The sequence below is a fragment of the Lissotriton helveticus genome, chromosome 5_1 (assembly GCF_964261635.1).
Source record: "Lissotriton helveticus chromosome 5_1, aLisHel1.1, whole genome shotgun sequence".
Classification (NCBI taxonomy): domain Eukaryota; kingdom Metazoa; phylum Chordata; class Amphibia; order Caudata; family Salamandridae; genus Lissotriton; species Lissotriton helveticus.
This window is the reverse complement of record NC_136065.1, coordinates 300,406,181-300,428,250: the sequence shown is the minus strand read 5'-3', so window position 1 is coordinate 300,428,250 and position 22,070 is coordinate 300,406,181. Positions and strand designations below refer to the sequence as shown.

At 45.0% G+C, this 22,070-nt stretch overlaps 1 protein-coding gene across 4 annotated transcripts in view; it reads left to right on the top strand.

The window, feature by feature from the left end:
• The window catches only part of UBE4B (ubiquitination factor E4B), a 1,139,522-nt gene that overhangs the window by 256,335 nt on the left and 861,117 nt on the right, over positions 1–22,070 (top strand). For 3 of the 4 annotated variants that reach the window (XM_078642268.1, XM_078642267.1, XM_078642269.1), the window contains one exon: positions 12,115–12,228. The exons of the other annotated variant lie outside the window; for it this stretch is intronic. In XM_078642268.1, coding sequence (XP_078498394.1) covers positions 12,115–12,228 — 114 coding nt within the window. The remainder of the gene's footprint in view (positions 1–12,114; positions 12,229–22,070) is intronic. 4 annotated transcript variants of the gene reach the window in all.

Here is a 22,070-nt window from a genome sequence, read left to right as displayed (position 1 = left end):
GCCAAGGGTGCATTTTGGCACCTATGCTCTTCTCCCTTTATATTAACTCCCCTGGTGACTCGCTGAAAACTGCCTCTGCAGATGCGCCCTGCATGGGTGGTTCCGTGACGCCGGTACTCTTATATGCCGACGACACGGTGCTGATGTCAAGGACCCCGAGGGGTCTTCAACTTCTCCTTAATACCTTTGGGGCTTTTATGCAAGACTTGGATTTAGTAATTAATGCAGGAAAATCGCACGTCATGGCTGTGGGTAGTTCAAAAAGTAATATCAGAACCCTGACCTGTAACGGTGCTGTACTTACTAAGGTAAAAACCTTCACATATCTAGGTGTGGTGTTTGACGAGAAAGGGACATGGGTACCACAAATTCAGAACAAGACCGCAGCAGTAAAAAGATCTTCTGCTGCTATATTGGGGTTTGCAAAACGTCTAGGCGGTAAACCAACTGAAGCTATATTATCCATATACAAAGCCAAAACCCTGGCAATAGCAAGATATGGAGCCTCCATCTGGGGACATAAGAACACAACCCAAATTCAAAGGGCAGAGAACATTTTCTTGCGAAATGTTCTGGGTTTACCTAACTCCACACCTGCTCATTCAGTACATATGGAATTAGGGGTGGGTTACATCGAAGATATGTTGTCTTTTGCACCGCTGAGGGCATGGATTAAAACCTGGCTTAATCCTAATTTAACCTTGAACCACACGATTATAAAAGACTGTATGGGGCGGGATCGTGTGGCTGAGATCGAGTGGCTTTTCTATATTAAGAAAATTGCACAATATTTGGGCCGCCCTGAGTTGTATACCAATCCTGAAGGCCTACAAAAGGATGATATCAGTTGGGCAAAACTGGAATATATAAAGAAAAGAGAAGCCGATAGAGAAACTCGCGAGATTATGAAGCCAACCGTGAGGTCCCATTTTCTGACAATAACATCTTTAGCTATGGAACCATACCTGTCGGTAGTAAATAAACCTTTCCATCGGTGGCTCCTCACTAAATTTCGCTTTGATCAGTCTCATTTCCTGTTGGGTGAATACAATAAATGGTGTAAACCACATGAGAACGCCCCCTGTAAGTGTGACGATTTCTCAGATCAGGATTCTCTTCACTTTTTCTTTTTTTGTCCTTTTCTCAGAATTGCAAGAGAGAAATACATTAAGCCCATATTAAAGGATAATAAGTTTACCCAAGTGAAACCTGCCTTTCTGTTTTTACAGTTAATGGAAACACCCCTAATCATGTACGGGGTGGCAAACTTTCTCACCATGTCCATCAGGTCGCGTCGAAACAGAGTGAAGGTATCGATCAATTGTCCTAGCCTTTGTTAAAAACTGTATGCCCAGTAGGGGTAGCACTGCAAATAGGATTGTATTATAGGTCTGTAAATATTATTGTAAATATATTACTGAACATACTCCATTCTATATAATGTATAAATGAAATTGAGTAGCAAATCACACAGTGCAGTATGAGGATAAATATTTTAATTCTTTTATAACTTTTGTAAATGAATTTGTAAATATGAAATTTTGTATGTGTATATAAAGTGTCTTGTTTTTAAGTTATTTTAAAAAAAAAAAAAAAAAATTTCTCTATATACTTCAATAAGCAACTATGAATGTATAGCATACTTTTGTGATTTTAATTTAATCGAATAAAGTGTTTTTGACTCTGACTCTGACTCTATTTTTTGCAGTTGCATCGTTCCGGGCTTTTGTTTAAAGCCTGGATTTCCTCTGTTGACCCAGTTTTCTATAATCGGGACAGAACAATCACTTTTGTGAATAGGGATGGTGGCCCCCACTTTTTGCTGAACTGCTGATGTACTTTGACTGAGTGTGCCCTGGGTTCCTGCTAATCGGGTACCCAGAACCTATGTTCTTTACCTAAAACTGCATTGTAGACAAAACCCAGGTTAATGGTACCCAGGTACCCAGGGCACTGTGACCAGGGAAGGCCTGTAAGGACTGCAGCACTTATTGTGCCTCCCTTGGAGGTCCTGTACCTTTACACTCATACACTGCCTTTGCAGGCTGCGTGTTTTGGTGCAGAACAAAGTGAAGAGTCGACATGGCACACATCCCTGTGCGCCATGCCTACAACTCACTGCCCTGGCAGAGATCAGTCACCCCTCTAGCTGGGTGCCCTATACCAGTGAGGTGCATGAGCCCTGTACCCCTACAGTGTCTAAGTCCATTCTTAGACATTGTAAGTGCAGTGCTGCCATTAAGAATATATGGTGCTGGGAGTTTGTCATTACGAACTCCGCAGTACCATAATGGCTGCACTGAAAACTGAGAAGTTTGGTATCAAACTTCTCAGCACATTAAACCCACACTGATGCCAGTGTGAGATTTAATGGAAAATGCACACAGAGGACATCTTGGAGATGCCCCCTGAAAAATGACCTAACACTAGTTTCCAGGCTGAGTGGCTGCTTTCAGCTGTCACCATCAGCCTGGGCCGAGAGCCTGCTGCTCTTGGGGCCTGAAACAATGCACATCCTGGGACAAGGTGCTAAGCCTCCTTCCCAAGATGGGCAGGGTCCATGAAGGGGAAGCTTCAAAGGCTTGCGGCCCCAGACCTGTTGCTGCTTTCAGGAACTGGCCCCCACCAGTTCTGACCCGCACTTTGGGCGGGAGAACCGATGGGAAAACTAAGTGTGGAAGGAAGGTGGGCCCACCTTTGCCAACCTCACCCCTCAGGTGGGGGAGGCGAGGTGAAGCACAACTCTCAGTCCCCGCCATCTTGCAGATGAGGGGACACAGCCAGCCAGAGTGAGGCATATGCCCCCCTCCCAATGTAGGGTGGCATAATAGGGATTGTACCCCCCAAGAAAGGGACCCATTGGTCCCAACCTTTACTTACCAGTAATGCCCCTAAATCTAGTATGTAGGGGCACCCCTGAACCTTACCTCCTCAGACTAGAAACCACAAGAAGAAAAGAAAACGAAGGACCGAACAGCCGTGCCAAAGCTAAGAATAGTAGGACGCCCACTGACTTGGCCCCAGCCCTAACCTGCAGAAGCGAAACTCCAGTGTGTCCATCGGCCAGCAATCTCAAGAACCCCCAAGGACCTGCCCTGCCTTCCAAAGAAAAGACCATCTTCTGTGAACACCGGATTTGTTCACCAACAGACTCCAGCTCCGGCGAAATCCGCAAGTCTACACCACTCTGCACCCGACGCCCACGGCCTGAGTTCGAGTGACCGAACACCACGAGATGGTCTCTCCAGGGATTCTGACCCGAGATCCGGTGATCCCTGACCTGCTTCAAGCCTCCAGCCGACACCTGCAGCCTCAATCCACAAGGACCCCCCCAACTGCGATCAGGAGCTGGTAAGAAGATCTGACCCTAAAAGACACCCCTGCACCCAACGCCCCACGGCCTTGGGTGGCCCAACCGACAGTGTCTAGCCAACCCCCAGTACCCCAACTTACCTCTCCAAGTGATGGTCGCACCCAGAAGACCTTCGTCCCCGAGCCTGCAGTGTGTTAGCAAACCGGAGAATTCCCATTGAAAGTAACAGGGCACCCGCGACAAACCTGCACCCGGCTGCGCTAGTGCTGCGGAGGGTGTACTTTTGGTGCTATCTTGAACACTCATTTGCCCTGAGCTTAAGTCCAGGAGCTTTGCTCCCACAACCTTGTGGCCTGCTCTTGAACAGCCACCAACCAGAGGCCCCCAATCCCCCATTGGATAACATTGGGACTCAGCACCCCGCTGCCCTAGTGTCGCTGAGGGTGTAACAAGAGTGCATCACTGAACCTGGGGGACCCCTGAGTCTAACTCCAGAAACCCAACTCCCACAGCAAAGTGCTTACCTGTGAACCAGTAACACTATTTCCTCCCATAGGATAACATGGACTGTTTTTCTATGAAAAAGTTTCCAAGTGTGGAGTTGGAAAATCTATAGAAGTCCTTAAAACTGTAACCAAATAACAAAAACGCTTTTACTTAGCTGTTTACAGGAAATGTCCCAGTGTAGGATCCAAGTATGCTACACTGTGTAAGAAAAGTAATCTGTAAAGTAATCTGTTTGACATCCTATTGAAAAGCCAAAGTATATGTACAATATTTCAAAGCCTTTCATTACTAGTAGTTCTACTGTAATAAACCCACAGTACATCTACAACTGCAATTCAAACTGTATTATTACTTAAAGTCAAACTGTATTATTATTACTGCAAAGTATAAACCGCTTACCTGTGCCAGGCTTGCTTGGTTCTAGGAAATAAAATAACTTAAAGAATATTTTTATAGAAACAAAATTGGTGTGAGTGCGGTCTTTGAGTGTGTGACAATCATTTGCTGATTGAGTGTGTACAACAAATGCTTAACACTACCCTCCGATAAAGACTTACTGCTCGCCCACACTACCACAAATAGAGAGTAAGGTGCTATCTACTTTTACCTTTGCCTGCCTTTGGGGTTACACTGGATTCTGTGCACACTATACCTCACTTTGTATAGTATATGCAGACACAGCTTCCTACACTGGTGCAGTGGATATTGTCCTTATCCATGTAGGTGAGATCCTACCCCAGGTATACAAGTGAGGCTTTGGCATTTTAACCTGGTGTGTCCGTTCAATCATAGAATAAGTAGACCAGTTCTTTTCTGACATCAAAGACCTACTCCAGGAGAAACCATGCCGGATGTGAGCCCTCTGCTCTCCCCAGTATGCCAATGATTTGTATACTATTATGACTAGATCTACTCTCCACTTCAATCGTCTGTTTGACTAAAAGCATATGGATTGAATCTTTAATAGTTGAAAGTCTTCCTTTCTGATACTGGATTCCTTGGACCTGCAGAATCTGAGTCCGCATCCGCACCTCTCGGTTCCACTTAAAGGCCTGGCCTCTCAAATTTAAAAGTGCTTTCAGGGAAGAGCATGAATATTGTGGGCACAGTCTTATTTCAGGTCTACCCTTGCCCAGTGGTCTCCGGAGAAGGGGCAGCGCGTCATACGAGCAAGACTGCTGGGGCCAGGTTCTTTAGAGAGAGAAGTTCATGTCTTTGCTTTAATAATGGCTGCGTTTTAGTAATTTTCAAGTGAATTTTTGCTCTTCAGGTTTCTGTCTATTCCTTCATTGTTTCTCAACCGCACTCATGAGGCAGAAGCAAAAAAAAAAAAAAGAGACCCAATGACTGCCCAATGCTCCAGAAAGATTGAATCATTGTGGAAGAGGTCCTATAAGAAAATATTCCTGAGGATAGTAAAGGACAGAGGGCCAGATGTATGACCATTGTGATTTGTAAGTCGCAATTGCATAAAACTGCAAGTCGCAAATCACAATGTTCAACAGTGTCTCACACTGTTTGTGATTCCCAATGGGGTCGCAAATTGCATGCTTCATGAATATTAATGAGGCACTCGCAATTTGCGACCCCATTTGAAATGGATGGCCCCACCCAGATATTTTCGCATGCTGGCCTCCGCAGCCCTCCATGCCTGGAGTTTTTTTTTATGCAGGCCGGATTCCTTAAAGAAAATCGGGATGCGTTTTAAAAAAGAAAAATGAAACATTTTTATAAGGGTAGGTAGTGGTCCCTGGGGCAACTGCCTGCCCCTAAAAAATATGTTTCCCTGCATTCACAAAGGGTAAGGGGTCCCTTGGGTACCCCTTCCATTTTGCAGGTGCTTTCCCACACTTTAAAAAAAAAAAAAATGTTTTATTGCCTTTTCTACAATAAACTGAATATTATCCACTTATCGGTTACAGCATATTTAGAAATATCATTATGATGTTTTTTTACAGTATAATAACCATTGTTGTCGCTCATACAGATACATAAAAACTCCTGGTTTCGTTCCCTTCCCCAGTTTGTGCATTGTAGCATAATCAAAACAGGAATGCATTATTTCCAACACCTCTGTCATGAGCTGATATCCGAGTTTGATTCTGTCTGTGGGGGATCGCATATGTTTCCTCTAAGCTCGTTCCATTGTCCCTATATTTTAGACCATTTCTTGGGGCATCCCCTGTGGGTATTTATCTCCCTTTCCGCCACCATTGCGCCATCTATGTCGTTTCTATGTTGTGACCACTCCCAGACCACAGTTCCTCGCTATGTTCCGCTTTGCAATTGTCATCCCCAATGCCGCCCAATCCTGCAGCCTTAGGTTTAAGTCCGTCGGCTCCCAAATGCTGAGGAGGCATCTCTTTGGGTCCGGCAGAACTTCTGCCCCTCCCACCCATGAGATTACACTACTGACTTTTTCCAAGTAGGGTTGAAGTCGCGGACATTCCCATATGATGTGATAAAATGTGCCTTGGAGTTCACATTGTTGTAAACATAGGGGGTCGGGCGGTCGTCCCAATTTATGCACTGTTATGCGTGAATAGTACATACGATGAAGGATTTTGAGCTGAATTAATTTGAGCTTTGAAGAGATCGCCACCTCTCGTGGAGATTCCAACGCCTCCTGCCAGTCTGAGTCGTCCATATCCCCAACGTCAGTCTCCATCGCTCCCGCAGGGTCGCAGTGGGGTCCGGCAGGTTATTTATGATCTTGCGGTATGTCTGGGAGATAGCCTTTGTGTGCATGTGTTCGGTTAGGAGTCTGTCTTCTAAAGGTGAGGTCTCCAGTAAATGTGTCACTGCTGGAATGGCGCTCATTAGTGCGTGTCTGATTTGTGTATATCTAAAAAATTCGGTCGTTGCCATGCCGTATGTGTCTTGTAGTTGACCGAAAGAAACAACCCCTCCTTTTACCCAAAGGTCACCAATTTTGGAAATACCAATGAGGTCCAATTTCTTGAACCCCTTCGTGTTATATGGATTACCTAGCCGCTGGGTCTCCCAGAGCGGTGTGGCCTGTCAGCACCCCCTTATGTGCCGTCGGACCCGTGACAGTATTTTTCTGTTTAGTAGTGTATAGGGCTCTCAATAGGTGGTCTGTTGATAGAATATACCCATCCATGCGAAAATCCGGTTCATCCTGAGGGGCGTGCAGCCAGTTTTTTATTACCATAAGTTGTGAGGCCCAATAATACAGTTTTATGTTGGGTAATGCAATTCCCCCATAATACCAGCTCCAGACTAGTTTGTGCTGTGCTATACGCACGGGTTTCCCATCCCAAAGTAGTGTGGAGACTTCAGCATCAAGTGCTTTGAAATAAGTAGGGGGGACTGGGAATGGGGTGTTTTGGAGGGCGTACAGAAACCTAGGCAGTGCCATCATTTTAAATAATGCTGCCCTGCCCAGCAGCGTCAGTGTAAGCGACCGCCAGTGTTTCACATCTCTGCAAACTTTTGTTAGTGGCTTCATGAGCTTTTCTTCGATAAATACGTTGGCTGGGGAGTTATATATATCCCTAAATATTTGAAACCCTCGGTTGCGACTTGTAGCTTGCAGCCCGGCGGGAGCTTTGAAGTGGGGCCATATAATACATAAAGGAGTGATTTTGCATAATTTATAGTATAACCGGAGACTTTCCTGTATGCGGTACAGATGGCCAGCAGACAGACCAATTTTCTCACACTTCTGATGATGGTGGCAAAGTGCGACTGTTTTGCAATTGCGGTCGCAAAACAGTCATACATAGGGCTCACTCGCAATTAGTAAGGGACCCCCCTCCTAATAGCGAGTCGCTAATCCTATTTAGCGAGTCGCAAATAGGGTTAGTACATGGCCCTTTTGTATTTTGTATGAGCAAACCAGTTTGCGCATGCAAAATAGGGTCGTACATTTGGCCAAGAGTCAGATAATGTTCCACTGTTTCTTTGGAATGGGATACAGATTAATCTAGCAGCATGGACAAGGCTAGGGAAGCGACTGCCTCATTTCTCTGCATTCTGAGACCACCTTGGACCTCTACTACTACCTCTACCCCATTGAATCAATAAACAACAATTGCATCTTTAACTTGCTTTCGGAACTCTATTAGAATATGTTTTGACCTGATTGCCAGTCACCCTTAACTTTGAATACCAGAACTCAACCATGTCTTCCTAATTTGGGCTCCTCTAGCAATGTGTGGGCCGTCTGAAGTTCTCAGGGGTGTGGAATTTAATCAAATAAAATATCTACTTGTCCATGGAACAGGTTGTTTCATAACTACTTGTACTGTAAAAAACACTTGTCCCTTTGGTGCCACATAGTGAAGTGACCGATTATGGCAACAATCACATTACGTAAAAGCTTTGATATTAGCATTTCTGATGTGCCAGGGCTCATATTATAGGATGGTCTGAATTCAAGCAATTTCCTTATTTTGCCACCTTTCCAAAGATCTTTATACTGGGGCAGGAGGTAGCGTTAAGCAATAGTTCCAGGGTTGGAATGCCTTTTTGAGTCTGTGCAAACCTTCTAAATCACGTGTTTTAGGAGTTTTCGCTAGTTCTTTTCTAAGACTAGAAATTTACTCATGACAATGGCAGGAGTAAAACTTCTTCCAGGGTTGGGGAGAAGAGAAAGTGAACTTGAAAACAAAAGATTTTCACATGAGCAAATCTACACCTGCATATTTGCTACTGCTAAAAAGCAGTTAAGAAATATTTTCTAGGAGTACGATTTGCTGGTCTATTTCTGTAAATGCTTGTGAATTCATGAAAGCCATAAATCTGCACTAATGCAAGGACAAATACCATGGGTGCATTTTTGTGATTTTCTTTAAAAAATGGGCCCCTAATTTGGTCTGGCGTTAACAAAGACTTTTTTCTTTTATTAAAATTCTTCTCCCTCGATCTATCTTACATTGACTGACTCCTGCTCTTTCACAAGGGGCATATCAGCACACAAAGTAGTTTTGTTCAGTGCCAGGGGTACTGTGGCAATGTGTGCTTGTTGAGACCAAACAATATTATTTTTGCCAACGTTTTGTTATAAAGGGAAGGTCCTGGCGGCTCCCACAAAGCTTTATAAAAACCATATCAAAACAAAACACGATTTCAGACCTAGTGGCTTCGCCCGTGCTTGTTTAGTTTCCCATCATCTTGTTGATACTGGTTGCACTGCTTTTCCATTATGAATATTGTTTGGGAAATACAACCTGCAACAACACATTTTACTAAATGATGCTTTAAAGAAGTTTTTTTGTTCGTAGTTGCATTTTTTGTGTGAACACTTTATTTTGAAAGCAAAGGATCATTGTTCTTGCTTTCAAGCTTCTGCAGATATTTGCATCTAATTAGAGAGCATTCTGGGAGCATTGTATGTATCCTCAAATTGTTAATCTTTGCAAACGTGTGTACACATGTTTACACTGGAACAACTGTCATAAATGCAGATCGAGTTTACAACATTTCTTTAGAGCTCTCATCCTAATAAGAAGGCTTTGTAATACTGAACCATAAATACAAGTTCAAACCGCATTAACATATGGACACACATATTACCTTAAATGCAGACATTGCCCTTCCCTGATCCATAATGTGGTACTGTAACTGGCAACCAAAAAGTTTGTGCTGCACATGTGTGGGCCTACTTGTCCCAAGGACAAAATAAACGTGAAAACCTGTTGTCCTTGACCCCAAACAATATGTCCTGGGAGTCGGGCAATAGGAATTCCACAATCCTGAGCAGCTTTATAAGCTCATTGTTTCTGTTTTGCGATTAATACCGGTCTGACCCTTCTCTTAACACGTGAGTTTGATGCTGCACTTTAATTTAGAATCTAAAGACTTACTTGTTGTTAAATTTGGTTTAAAGTTTGCTATTGTTTGTTTAAGTGTTAAGAAATCAAAGTTAATGCTCCTACAGGTAAAAATGTGCATATATGTAAAAAAAGACTATTATCCAGTTACGTGTTCCAAGGTCATGCTTGCGTGCAAAGATATCCTTTGTTAGTGAATTTAAAAGAGATCCTCATGATGGAATTAAAATTAAGTGACGTCTGTCTGCTACCGTAGTTCCGCCCACTGCACCTCCATAGTAAGGCAATACTGCTTGGTAGTTGATACACAGCTTATGAATGTGTAATAGTTCAGAGATGTAAAAGCAGCACATTCCTTGACTTTAATAGTAGTTTTTCAACTTGTCATTTTAATTTCATATGCAAACACTTAGTCTTTCTGGTAAAGGGGAAGAGTAGATTACAGTAGACCAGGTTATTCAGTATAGAGACTGGGTATACACTCTCAACATAGCTTGGAACTTGTGGACCATTGTATGTTTTGTGTTGACCTACTGAAAAGCCACTGTCATGCCCTTAGTCGATTCATAAAAGTTTATTGCTTAAGTAAACCAGATGCAATTCCTGAACCAAGCACTAGATTGCAAGATTATAAACCACATGTAATCCTGTAGTTTCATTGAACACATCTGTTGTGAAAATAGGTGATATGTTCTCTGCCTCTCACCCTGGAGGGTCTGCAGACAGACCCTTGGTTGTCTCACTCCCTAACTGATATGTCTACGTCTTTAGTCAAGATGTGCAAAAAACTGTTAGGGATGTTACATTTGCAGGGTTTCTGGGTACACAGTCTATCATTTCTTTATGTGCTTGGGTTTCTGGGAGCACAGGAAGACCAAGGCTAAAGGAGATCTTTGTACCTGTAACCTGAGACATTGTAGTCTCAGTTGCTAAAGTCTTAGTTTTGACCTCTGACTGCCTAGGTGGCTGTCGAGATGTGACAATCAGCATGGGGGTCGGGGTTTTGGTTCAGAAACAGCTGAATGGGTACTAGGCGTGCCTTTTGGCTTCCCACTGATGGCTCTGTGCTACTTTCCAGAGAGCCGATGCTTTTAGAATCTGCTACTTCTCTCTGCCCATTGTAAACTAATTGAGTTCCGGGATCAGAGACATAATCGACATCGACTGCACATTTAGCACTATAGATAAATCTGCAGGGCTTGATCTAACCAGTGTTTTCTTTGACTGCGTGATTTAGTTGCTGCATGTTAACTCTTGCCCACAGTGCCTGCCTGTATGCATCGCTTTTATATTTTTGCAAGTCTGTGTACCTCAACCTGGGTCTGCTTGCATGCCTTTGTACTGGCATGTGGGCAGTTTAATGATGCGAAAATGCATTTTCGTTTGTGTTGGCCATATATATGAGCACTCATGTGTATCAGTGACTCTGTTTCTATTAATGTGATGTATCTCTTTGCTTTGTACTCAATATCCATATTATGACCAGACGTGCTTGTGTCCTATGTACAACTGTTCCTCTTTGTGTATTTTCTTAATTATTATCATGTCTTTGTGTACATGCAACTGCGTTTTACATACTTGTGTTTGTAGCCTTCATTAAACTCCCTGTTTCTAGTTCTTACATATAGGTATCCCTTACGCTAAAGCTACATTGTTTAAGGCATCACTATGCTTGTATGATTTCCAATACTGGGACCTTTTGCTAGTGTGATAGCCTCTATAATGTTTCTCACACATCTGTTGATACGGATCTGCAACTATGCATGGGCATGGCTTTTACAAGGCATGTGCATGGGTCCTGGTATTGCTGGAGCTTGCACATTGATTTTGTTTTTTCTGGCTTTTCTTTATATTTTTTTGGGGACATTTGCTAACAAAAAGAAACGTGTAAACTGCCAGAAAGCTTGGTGATGTACAGCATGTTCTCTCTCACCTTTGCTCCTTTTACGTCCTGTTCTCGATTCCTATTCCTTGGCTATCTGGTCATTATTTTGGTTCATTTTGCTGCATGGCACTTCTAGTTATTTGTGCGTTCTTCCCCTAATTCTCAGCCCCAGTGCTGTCATAATTTTTCTTCCACTGTCGCTCATTCGGATAATTTCCCTCTGCTGGTGCTGCCTAATTGTACTTCTTTGCCGTATCTTGGCCTAATTTTGATTCCCTGCCATTTACTCCAAATTCTGGCCCTTTGTACTGGCTGCCCCTCATTACCTTTTCATGCATCCTGTCCCAGTTTGTGCATATTTGTGTTATAGGGTTCAGATTCTGGTGTCTTGTGCATCCTTATCCGTTTCTTGCAGTTTGACCCACTCTTCTGAGTCCTTGCAGTGTTTGTTCTGGACTTTGAGTTTCTGACGTTTGTCATATTTTAGTTACTTGCAATGTTTTCATTTGTTTACGAAATCATTATTTGTTCCTGACATCCTTTTTTTTTCCTGCTGCCTTAAACTAAAATTCCTACTTTTTTTCTTTGCTTCTTGGTGTTGTCTTTGGTAGTGCTAGTTTGAACGGCAACCCTTTCTCCTTCCTCTTCTTTGGCCCTTCTGATACGCTTGGGGATAGCAGTGATGAAAACGAAGAAGATTATTCTTGTGTACAGTTTGGGTCCAGGTATTGGCACAGGAGGTGTGGAGGCATGCGTTGATGTGAAAACACTAACCAATTCCTTAAACTGCAAAAGAACCTTATTGTGTGCAATGTCAGTTGAACTGAGAGTTTGTATTATGAAAAGTGTTACAGGCTACTGAAGCCTGCTATGCCATGGAACAGGGCAGTCTTTCCCTGGCAGGGTATTTTGAGGGAATGGTGTTTCTTTGTGGTTCCTGTGCCCTGGCTCTTCTGAGTGGGGAAACCGTAAATACCTTCCTTAGCAGTTAAATGTTGCACCCCCAGCGTCCACGCATATTGCAGTTAGTCATAGTAGGCCGCAGTGTGGTGTTGCACTCTCTAATTTGTTCTATGTTCTACCCTACTGTGTGAATTAAATCTTTCTTCTCTTCTGAATAGCAATTTCCACCACTGATGGGGGCTGTTTGAGTTTTTGTTTATTTTCACAATCTTTCAGATTATCTAGCCTGTACAATTTTCTGGGTTTAAACCCATGTTTTCTTTTTCTAGCCATTTGATGATTTGAATCACTTCTGTTTTTGCTTGTGGAAATATTTTGTGAATGGCTGAGTTCAGTTTACTAGCATTGGCACAACCGTAACAGTCAGACATGTGCACAGAACAAATGTGATCCCATCCTGCAGGTGGCATTTCAATTGATCATCTAGACAAGGAAGTAAGGGCTGAGTTTTTGGACTGTGAATCCGGGTACTGATCCAAGCACTGATCCAAGCTCATTTCTCTTTAACTAAGCCTGTCATTGTGCTTGAGTTCTCCTAGGCCTGCATCGTAGCCTTTCTAGCCACAACAGTATGCAGCCAGTAATAGTGTCCCCAGGAAGGGTCAAAGTACATAATTGCAATATTTTGATCCTGTGATAGTTTGCTTTAGCCACTTAGTTAGTCTAGGTCCAGAGAACTGCCCATAAGTGTCTTCTAGCAAAGGGACCTTCGAGAACGTAACATTCACTGTCTGGTTAATTCCCAGTTGTGGTCTAGGCATGGAGGTTCTGAGGTACTGTTGTACTATGGGGTAAAATAAGCCTCATTAATCTGAGCAGTCAAAAAAGCTTTCCTCACCAGGTGCAAATTACGTCACCTGGAATGTCTGCACAGCGATTGAGCAGAGTTGCATTAGGGGGTTTTGGCCCAAAAGTCCCTATGTAGCATGGATAACCTCTCCCTTCTTTGCTTCGTTTTGATCCTTTTCTAGCCATCAGGCTGTTTCTTTTGTTTCTGAAGCAGTAGGTGGGCAGTATCCATGATGGACACTACTCTTTTCCACTCTCGTCCATGGTCACAAGTATTAGTGCACTCTAATTGCAAAGCTAAATAAATCAGGCCCAAGTGTAGTAAAGTCAAGCAATCACTCTTACCCTAAGAGGGGGTATTGGGTTAGTTTGAGTAGATAGCACCCAACAGTATCACATTTCGAGTCGGAGCTCTTATTTTTAAATAGGAATGCTTTTATTTATAAGTGGTAAAAATAGGGTAGTAAATTAAGATATTTAGATATGCTCAAAAATCTGAAGATGTTAGCACTTTCTGAAGCAGAGATGCAATCACACACCCTTCTGTTTTTATAATATGGGCCCTTGGGGCCTATTTATCCTATTGGAGAATGGTTAATTTGTTCTTAGCAAGGTCTCGGATACTTTTTAAAAAACATTTTCTTAGCTAATTAGTGAGTTGATAACTCTTTCTTTGGTTCTTGAGACCATATGTCTGAGTTCGCAGCAAAGAACAGACCAAAATTCATTAAACCCAGTGGCGTACCACAAGCAAAATAAACATGGGTTCCACTCAATTTAGTAAAAAAATTGTTCTGGCAAAAGAAAACTGTTCCTCAAATCTTGATATAAACTGAATGATGCTCTGGTTAATTTTGTGATCCACTGAGTGCGTTATTGGGTGGAGTTAAAGTGAAGTCATTTGAGTGGACACATCTTCTCCACTCTTTGACTACATCTCATACTGCTGCTGTGGGACTGTTTCCTAGAAACTGAGGGCGCCCAGAAAAAAGTACCTTGTATCCTCAAAACGGGTTGAAAGTGACAATAATTCCTTTGAGCGATGCTCAGTTACCTGTGATGCTAAAACCAATTTTTGTTGATCATATTTCAACATATGTATGAATACATGGTTAAACTGACATGGTTTTCTCGCAAGCATAGTTGAGGACATTAGGTTTAACTTGCATCACAAAAATGATTCTTACCCGGTCCAACTCTAGCGTCCCACCATGTCCCTTAGCTATCAACACATCAGTGATAGTCCTGTTAGCCCTATCTCCCATCGCAAAGTAACATTTGAGCCTGGGAAACTGCATAACATTAAGTGGCGTATTTCCTGTGTCCCTTACCCCACGCCTGCTGGGACAATACCTTGCTCTTGTTGGGTGGAGGGAGCTGGCTGCTGTGAGGCTAGGAAGGCTCTGAAAGGACCCCATATATCTTTGGGTCTTGAGGAGGGAGGAACAGTGTTGGCATTTGACTCACTTTAGAGCAGGATGCCAAGCTATTGAGCCAACTCTTAATCTTAGGTGATTGCCTGCTTCCCCCAGTGTATGGCGATTTCTCTCTTAGCCAACAATAAACAGATAGCAACAAACCTACGGACTGTCTGAGGAAATTGGCTTACATAACCTAATAGGGCAATCTCTGGTAGAGGTACTATCGGCATCTTTATCATACTGCTTAGTGTCTCGTGTATGCCTGTCAAGAAGGAATGTATGCCCCGGCATGTCCATCCAAGGTGAGCAAAATCAGCGTGTGGGGAGTGGCATCTTTGACAACAATGTGGCCTAGTTGGGTCCATCCTGTGGGCTTTAGTTGGGGTAATGTGCATCCTGCTTAGAAACTTGAAATGGATCAATTTGTGACAGCTGTTAAGGGAAACGGTGTTCGTGACTGCGCAACAGTTATGGGGTTGCCCAGGTCTGCCTCTCAGGCGCTGCGTATTTTGTCGTCATTTACTGGAATGATGTCCGCACATGCCTTGTAGAGCTGGGATATGATATGGACCCCCTTACTACTGTCTCACTATCGTGAGAGGGGGGAAAGAAGCAGGTTCTAGCGGATACTCCCGAACCTTCGCCGGTACGTGGAGCGCAGTCTCATTAGTACAAATCTGTCTATGAATATGATGTCCGGGAATGCGGACTCGTCATCAGAGTGAAAAATGTGGCCACAGGATATAAATCACCCAGTTTGGCAATGTTAAATTTAGCGTAAGTTTTTTGTACTAACTTTTCGCCTGTAATGGGCAACCATTTGGCATTAGGGAGAGGGACAGCAGAGGAGTAAAGTGACTGAGTGTTTGTAAGGCGTCCCAGCAAGTCCAAGCCCAACTGGTGGTTGAGACCGGCTAAATATCTTTGGGGTCTCTAGGTATCCCCATGGGCAATACGGTGTCCGGGAGAACAAAGTCAGATTCTGGTCGCAGGACGGGGATCCTAGCGTCCTGGTGGTACCATGTTTGCGAAAAACTGCATTGTGCCGCCAAATAATACAGCTGCAAATCTGGGACTCCATACCCTCCCCTGTCGCAGGGTAGCGTCATGATCTGCCAGCGCACCCTGGGTTTTCTGTAGCTCCACACCAGCTTAAGTAAATGGTAATGAAGCGTGCTAAAAAACCTATTTGTGAGTGAGATCGGAATATTCTGGAATAAATATAAAAATTTAGGCAGTACATTCATCTTTATGAGGGCCACCCGTCCCGCCATGGATAGTGGGAGCTTTAGCCATGTGACTATTTGCTACTCCAGCTTGGAGATCGCCACCCCATAGTTATGCCGAATTATCTGGTCCGACTCGAGGTGTAAAGGCACACCCAGATATTTCACTAAATCTGAATACCACTCCAAAGGGAACGCTAGGTCCCAGCGGATTGTGCTAATAATAAGGAGAGACGGTAGGTGAGAGCCTTAGCCAGGATCTTGTAGTTGAGATTTAAAAGCGACAGAGGTCAATACAAGCCGCACAGTTGGGGATCTTTTCCGGGTTTAGGAAGCAGTATGCTACAGCTTCACGGAGAGTGGGTGGTAAAACCTGCCTTGCCAATGCTTCAGCATAGACCTCCAGCAATAGGAGGATCAGTAGATCTTTATATGCCTTGTAGAATTCACCCGTGAATCCGTCAAGGCCAGGGGCAGTAGAGGAGTTAAGAGCTGAGATGGCTTCATCGATGCTGTCCTCCGATATGGGTTCCGCTAAGAAGTCTTGCATGAATTTTTCAAGGTGCACCAGTGTGATTTCCGAGCGGTAATTCTCCTGGTCTGTACGGTCCTGCCCTAACCTTGAGGCGTACAGCATTTTGAAATAGGAAAGGAACTCCCTCTGGATTTCTAGTGGCTCAGTGGTTTGCTGCCCTGCTGCCGTTTGCTCGGTAATATATGCCTTTGCATAATTGGATCTAATCATTTGAGCTTGCACCCGACCCGGGCGGTCACCTTCTCCGTAGACCTTGGCATTATGGTACTTCCCCATAAAAAGAATTTCCTGCTCGGCGGTGTCTCTATATTCAAAGAGTAGAGTGGCCTGCTGTTTGCCTAGTCTGGGTCCGTGCCTGCGGCTGTCGAGCATCTAGCGTTCCAAGCTCTCTCTCCAGGCGGGCCAGGGAACCACGAAGGTCCCGCAGCACACCGGTGCTCTTGGAGATGCACACCCCTCGTATGTAGGCCTTAAAACCCTCCCATAGTACTGCCTGTAGTCAACTGATCCTGTGTTAATGGTAAAGTAGTCTTTTATTGCCTCCCTTACTTCCTGCCTGAATGCCTCATCTTCCAACGCGCGATTGGGTTAGCGCCACTTCCTCTCGGACCCTTCAGGGCGAGGTACCCCCAGGGACAGCAAAACTGGGGAATGATCAGAATAAGTTCTGTGGAGTGTCTGAAGAGTATGAAACCAGTTTGAAATCTCGGGGGTCGCGGGCCAGTAGTCAATCCTTGTCCATGTGTTATGGGGCTATCGTAGTGTGTATATGTAGTGTGGTCTGGGTCGCGCGTACGACCATAGTTTATCAGGTAGAACTGTTCGCATAGGGATTACAAGGCCCTGCGTGCTCGGGGTTTGGGGTCTGGTGCAGTCGAAGTGCTGTCTATAGTTAAATTAAGGGCGATGTTAAAATCGCCCCCTATCAAAAGAGGCATAGGGCAGAGCTGCATCAGCTTAGAGAGCAACGAGTAATAAAAATCAGGGGAGTCCAAATTGGGGCCATATACACATATCAATGCTATCCTGTGGCTCATTAGTGTACCCACCACTATCGCAAACCTGCCATCGGGATCACATGTTAGAGAGTGGTAATTAAAAGGAATGCGTTTATGTATAAGAATGGCCGTGCCCCTGGCATAATTACTGTAGTTTGCAAAATATCTATGTGGCCCCCAGCTCGCGGCAAAGCGGGCCGGGTCACCGGGTGGAAGGTGGGTCTCCTGTAAAAAGGCTACGTCGACCCGTGCCTAAGTAAATAATGGATTACTTGCCTTCTTTTACGGGGCGTCATTCAAGCCCCAGACATTCCACGTAGCAAACGTAACGCTCGAGGGGTCTGGGTTGTGACCTAACTGTGCCATGGCGCAGGTTTTGGATGGATCATGATGAACAGTAAACATGTATGCTTGCAAGGGGCAACCATGTTCATATGTGTTAATCTCAGTGCAAAGCGATCAAAAAACAATCCCCTCCCACCACCCCCCACCCCCCACCCAGCCTTCCCGCCCAACCGGAGACGCAATACCAACTTTAACCAACCAGCATATTGTACCAAATGTGACTTCAGCAAGGTAGGGAACTAACAATTAGGGTACATTCTGTTTCCTCCAAAAATAGTACGAGGTGAACACCAAAAGGGGGGGGCGATCACTCTCCAAGCGCTTATTGACATATGATACATGCAATATACAATAAACCAATTCCCAATATAACAATGAGCGCTTAATTGTGCGGCCTATATTCACAAAAGACAAATCAAGTCAATTAGCCGGGACCCGAGCCAGAGAACAAATCCATGCTCGAGTCGGAGCCACTGTGCGGAGGGGAAAGTTTGTCTTTTTCCAAGGATTGTTTGTTGTGGAGTTTATAAGTACGGCAAAACTCCTGTACTTCTGTGGGGTTCTCAAAGACCTGGGCTCGACCATTTATTTCCACACGCAGCCTAGCCGGGTAGAGCTTACTGTATTTCAGCCCAAGGTACCTGAGCGTTGCCTGCACTCCTAGATATTTTCTCCTGGCCTCTTGAACCATTAACTGTAAAGTCAGGGTACAAAGACGCTTTGGAGCCCTGCCATGTCGTGTCGCTGGGCTCACGTGCCAGCCGCAGCTATGTATCTCTGTCTCTGAAGTTCATTATTCGGGCAATGATGGGCCTAGGCGGGCATCCTGAGTTGGGTCTAGGGCCTAGCGACCTGAGAGCATGTTCTTCCACAAATCCCGGAGTGAAGGCTTCTCTTTCGAATAGATCAATTAGGATTGTCTCAACCAGGGTGTCCATGTGTCCCGCAGCTGTAGATTCAGGCACCCCCAAAATGCGCACGTTGTTTCGGCGACTGCGCGCCTCCAAATCCTCGTTCTTTATTGTGACCTCCTTGAGGATACGGTCCATGCGATCGAGCCGTTGTAGGGATTGCGCCATCCCGTCCTCCAGGTCTGAAGTGCGGGATTCCACTACATCAAGGCGTCTTATCGTGCACCGCGATCTTTGAACCAAGATCCGCAATATGTTTATCTAGCGAGTCAAAGCGCACATCTAGGGTCTTGAAAACCGCCCTCATTTCCTGTAGTAGCGGGCCCAGCTGAGCGGCATTGTCCTCAGGAATGGTGGAAGATTGTCCGCCCTTCGCCATGTTGTTGGGGGGTCAGTGATGATCTCCGTGACTTTCTCAAAGGGGAGTAATCGCTGCTTAGGATCTTTGTGGCCCATGCAGCTACAGCGCAGGAGAGTAGATAGAGGGACTAAAAGAAGAGGCCCCTGGATGCGACTCTGGGAGGGTGTTGAGGTCAGGACGCAGATGGGCCAGATCCACGAAGGGTGGCCTGGACTAGCACTCCCTAGCTGTCTGGCTGGTAAATGTATCTGGACTGTGCCTGGCGAAGGGATCAAGGTAAATCAAACTCGGGTGTCAGAGCAGATTTAACTGTGGTGGGTGAGGCTGTGTAATGAAGGGCCTCGGCCCTCAACGGTAGCGGGTGATGCTAGCCGCCTTCGCCGCGCCGGCAGTGATAACCATCCAGCAAGCTACAGCTGCGTTTGGGCCCTTGCTTGTGACTTCCAGGCAGAGAGGAGGCCAATTCAGTGAATTTCAGGCCGAGGGAAGGGGGACAGGGGGGCGTGCTGGACGGCCCCTGGTGCCAGCACACGGTGCAGGTTGTGCCCTCAGGAGCACCGGCCCATAGCAGTCAGTAAAAGCCTAGGACAAGGCTCAAACTAGGGTGTGCGAGCGGGCCTTGTCCCCGCTCGCATGGGCTACCGTCAGAGCACGCTGCTCAGTGTCCCACGGGCGGCCAAACGGACCACCCGCATGGGGGGCACTTGCTCGACTGGTGTTCGGCCTCGCTACGGCCCGGGGCACCACCCACGACTTACCGCTCCGCCGCAGGCCGAAGTCTGGGCCACTCGATGCGTCTGCTTCTTCTCCGCTCTGCCTTCGTCCCACCGCCATCTTGTGCACCGCCCAGGAACTCCTCCATGCCTTTCCACCCGTTCCGTCACTCAATGATACTTCATTCGGCAGATATCAATGCCGGAACGTTTCAGCCACTCGTTTCAGGCTGCGGCATGGTTTTTAGCCGCCACAGGGACTGGGAAAGAGTCGGAACGTCACAGCCGCCGGGAGAGATTCAGCGCCGTGCGACCATCTCGGTCCACAGCTTGGCCACGCCCCATGCTTAAACCGAACTTTAAAGCAACTTATCACAGAAGATATTTTAACAAGCAGCAGCTAGAAGAGATGTTTATTGACAAATGGGACGTAATAGGAATCTCGACAATAGGGTACTTGGTTAAAAAAAGGTGCTCTTCTCAAATTCAACTAGCTACAGAAGACGTATGATTTGGCCTAGGGGGAGGTGTTCCGATATCTACAAATCAGGCATGCCCTCACTGCAGCTATCCCGAACATGACCGACATCCTAGACTCTTCCCCGTTAGAGGACAGGCTTCTTGACGGACCATTGCTCACCAAGGCCATTTCCCTTACATATAACCTACCAGATACCTTTCATAAACTCTGAGAGAGATGGCAGTTGGACTCCGGACCCCTTGATGAAGATTATTGGCAGGCAGCATTGATGTCCCCTCGTTAGGCTGCCATAGCACTTCGTTACCGCCTCATCCAGCTAAAAAGTTTACATAGATCTTACTTAACTGGTTTAACCCTTACAGAGATAGGTTTGTGGACCAGTGCACTTTGTCTTAGGAGATGCCAGCAAGATGCATCTTTTTACCACATGCTATGGGTCTGCCCTTGGGTGCGACCCATATGGGAGGGTGCCACGGAACATATCCTAGAAGCCTTGGGAAAACAACACACCCTTACACCCCTGATAGGTCTCCTCAATATATGGGAGCCGACAGACCTCACGGAAATCGAACAACAGTTTGACACTAGGCTACACATTGGTCAAGAGGGAGATAGCAAGGAAGTGCGGAGTGGCAGATCGGCCTTCGCTCCGGATGTGGGTCAGAGAGTATGACAAGTGTATGATTTGCTGAAAAGGAGGTGCTTAAAACTAGGGGGTGCCCGAAGAAATGGGATAGGAAGTGGGGCAAGTGGAATGCTCATCAAGGAGAAATGTGTGTCCCCAACAACAGAACTGGAGATGCAATGGACAGAAAAGAGTAGTGATAATGCACCAAGATAGTACTGACTGTCTTATTGGGTGGATAATTGTGTATGATCCAAAGTGCCTCTTGTCTCATGCTCCAATACGTGCCTTGTTGTTGTTAATTCAATAAAATTATATATTTTTTTTAAATAAGAGATGTGTACAAGAAGCTATCATGATCTACTAGTTTCCTAAAATAGTCCCTTTCCATTAAGAGGCCTGTGTACGTTTTGGAAGCTAATGCCCTCGAGACCTCTTGTGTATACTTTAGTATATACTTATATGTGTATGTTCTTTGTGGGCTCTGGAGATCAACCCTAGGACTTGTCTGCTTCCGCTTAGGGACTTTTCTTTCTGTTCAACTGCCTCTGTTTAACTGTCTTGATAGAAAACGACCAGTAGAGGTCAGTAAAATACCAGAATTGCTTTCTGCTGAGGGACTTTACTTTTTTATATCTTTCTAGCAACTGCCTCTATTTAACTTTCTTGGTAGAAAAAGACGAGCAGAGTTCAGTAAAATCCAGAATCACTTTACCATTCTCTAGATTCCAGTCCATAGAAATGGTCCAGTCCATAGAAATTGTCTTCCTCGAGCACCCTTAGACAATATTTTTTTCAAATCTTGTATTTTTAGTGATATGATCACCGGAGGCCCAGATTTTATATTAAAAACAGAGCTTTGGACTATACCATTTCCCGCAGAAAGGCAATATTTCTCCATGTGTTCCCATACCTGGTGTGCCACGCAGTTTGGTGCTTACTTTCCCTCCATGTTAAAGAACAGTAGATGTTTCTGCACCCAGGCTAATGTGCTGCATGGCTAAATACATAGAAGGTCCCAAAGGTGAGACCAGTGCATTGCAAATGCTTGTTTGAATTTACCATCCGTATCAAAGAATATAATATTAGTCTCCCAAGTAAAATGGGGTGCCCATGTGGGCAATCAGTATACTTTGTCTTGATAGGCACTCTGAAGGGGTTCTACTGACATGCTATCACATGCAGTATAAAATCATAGC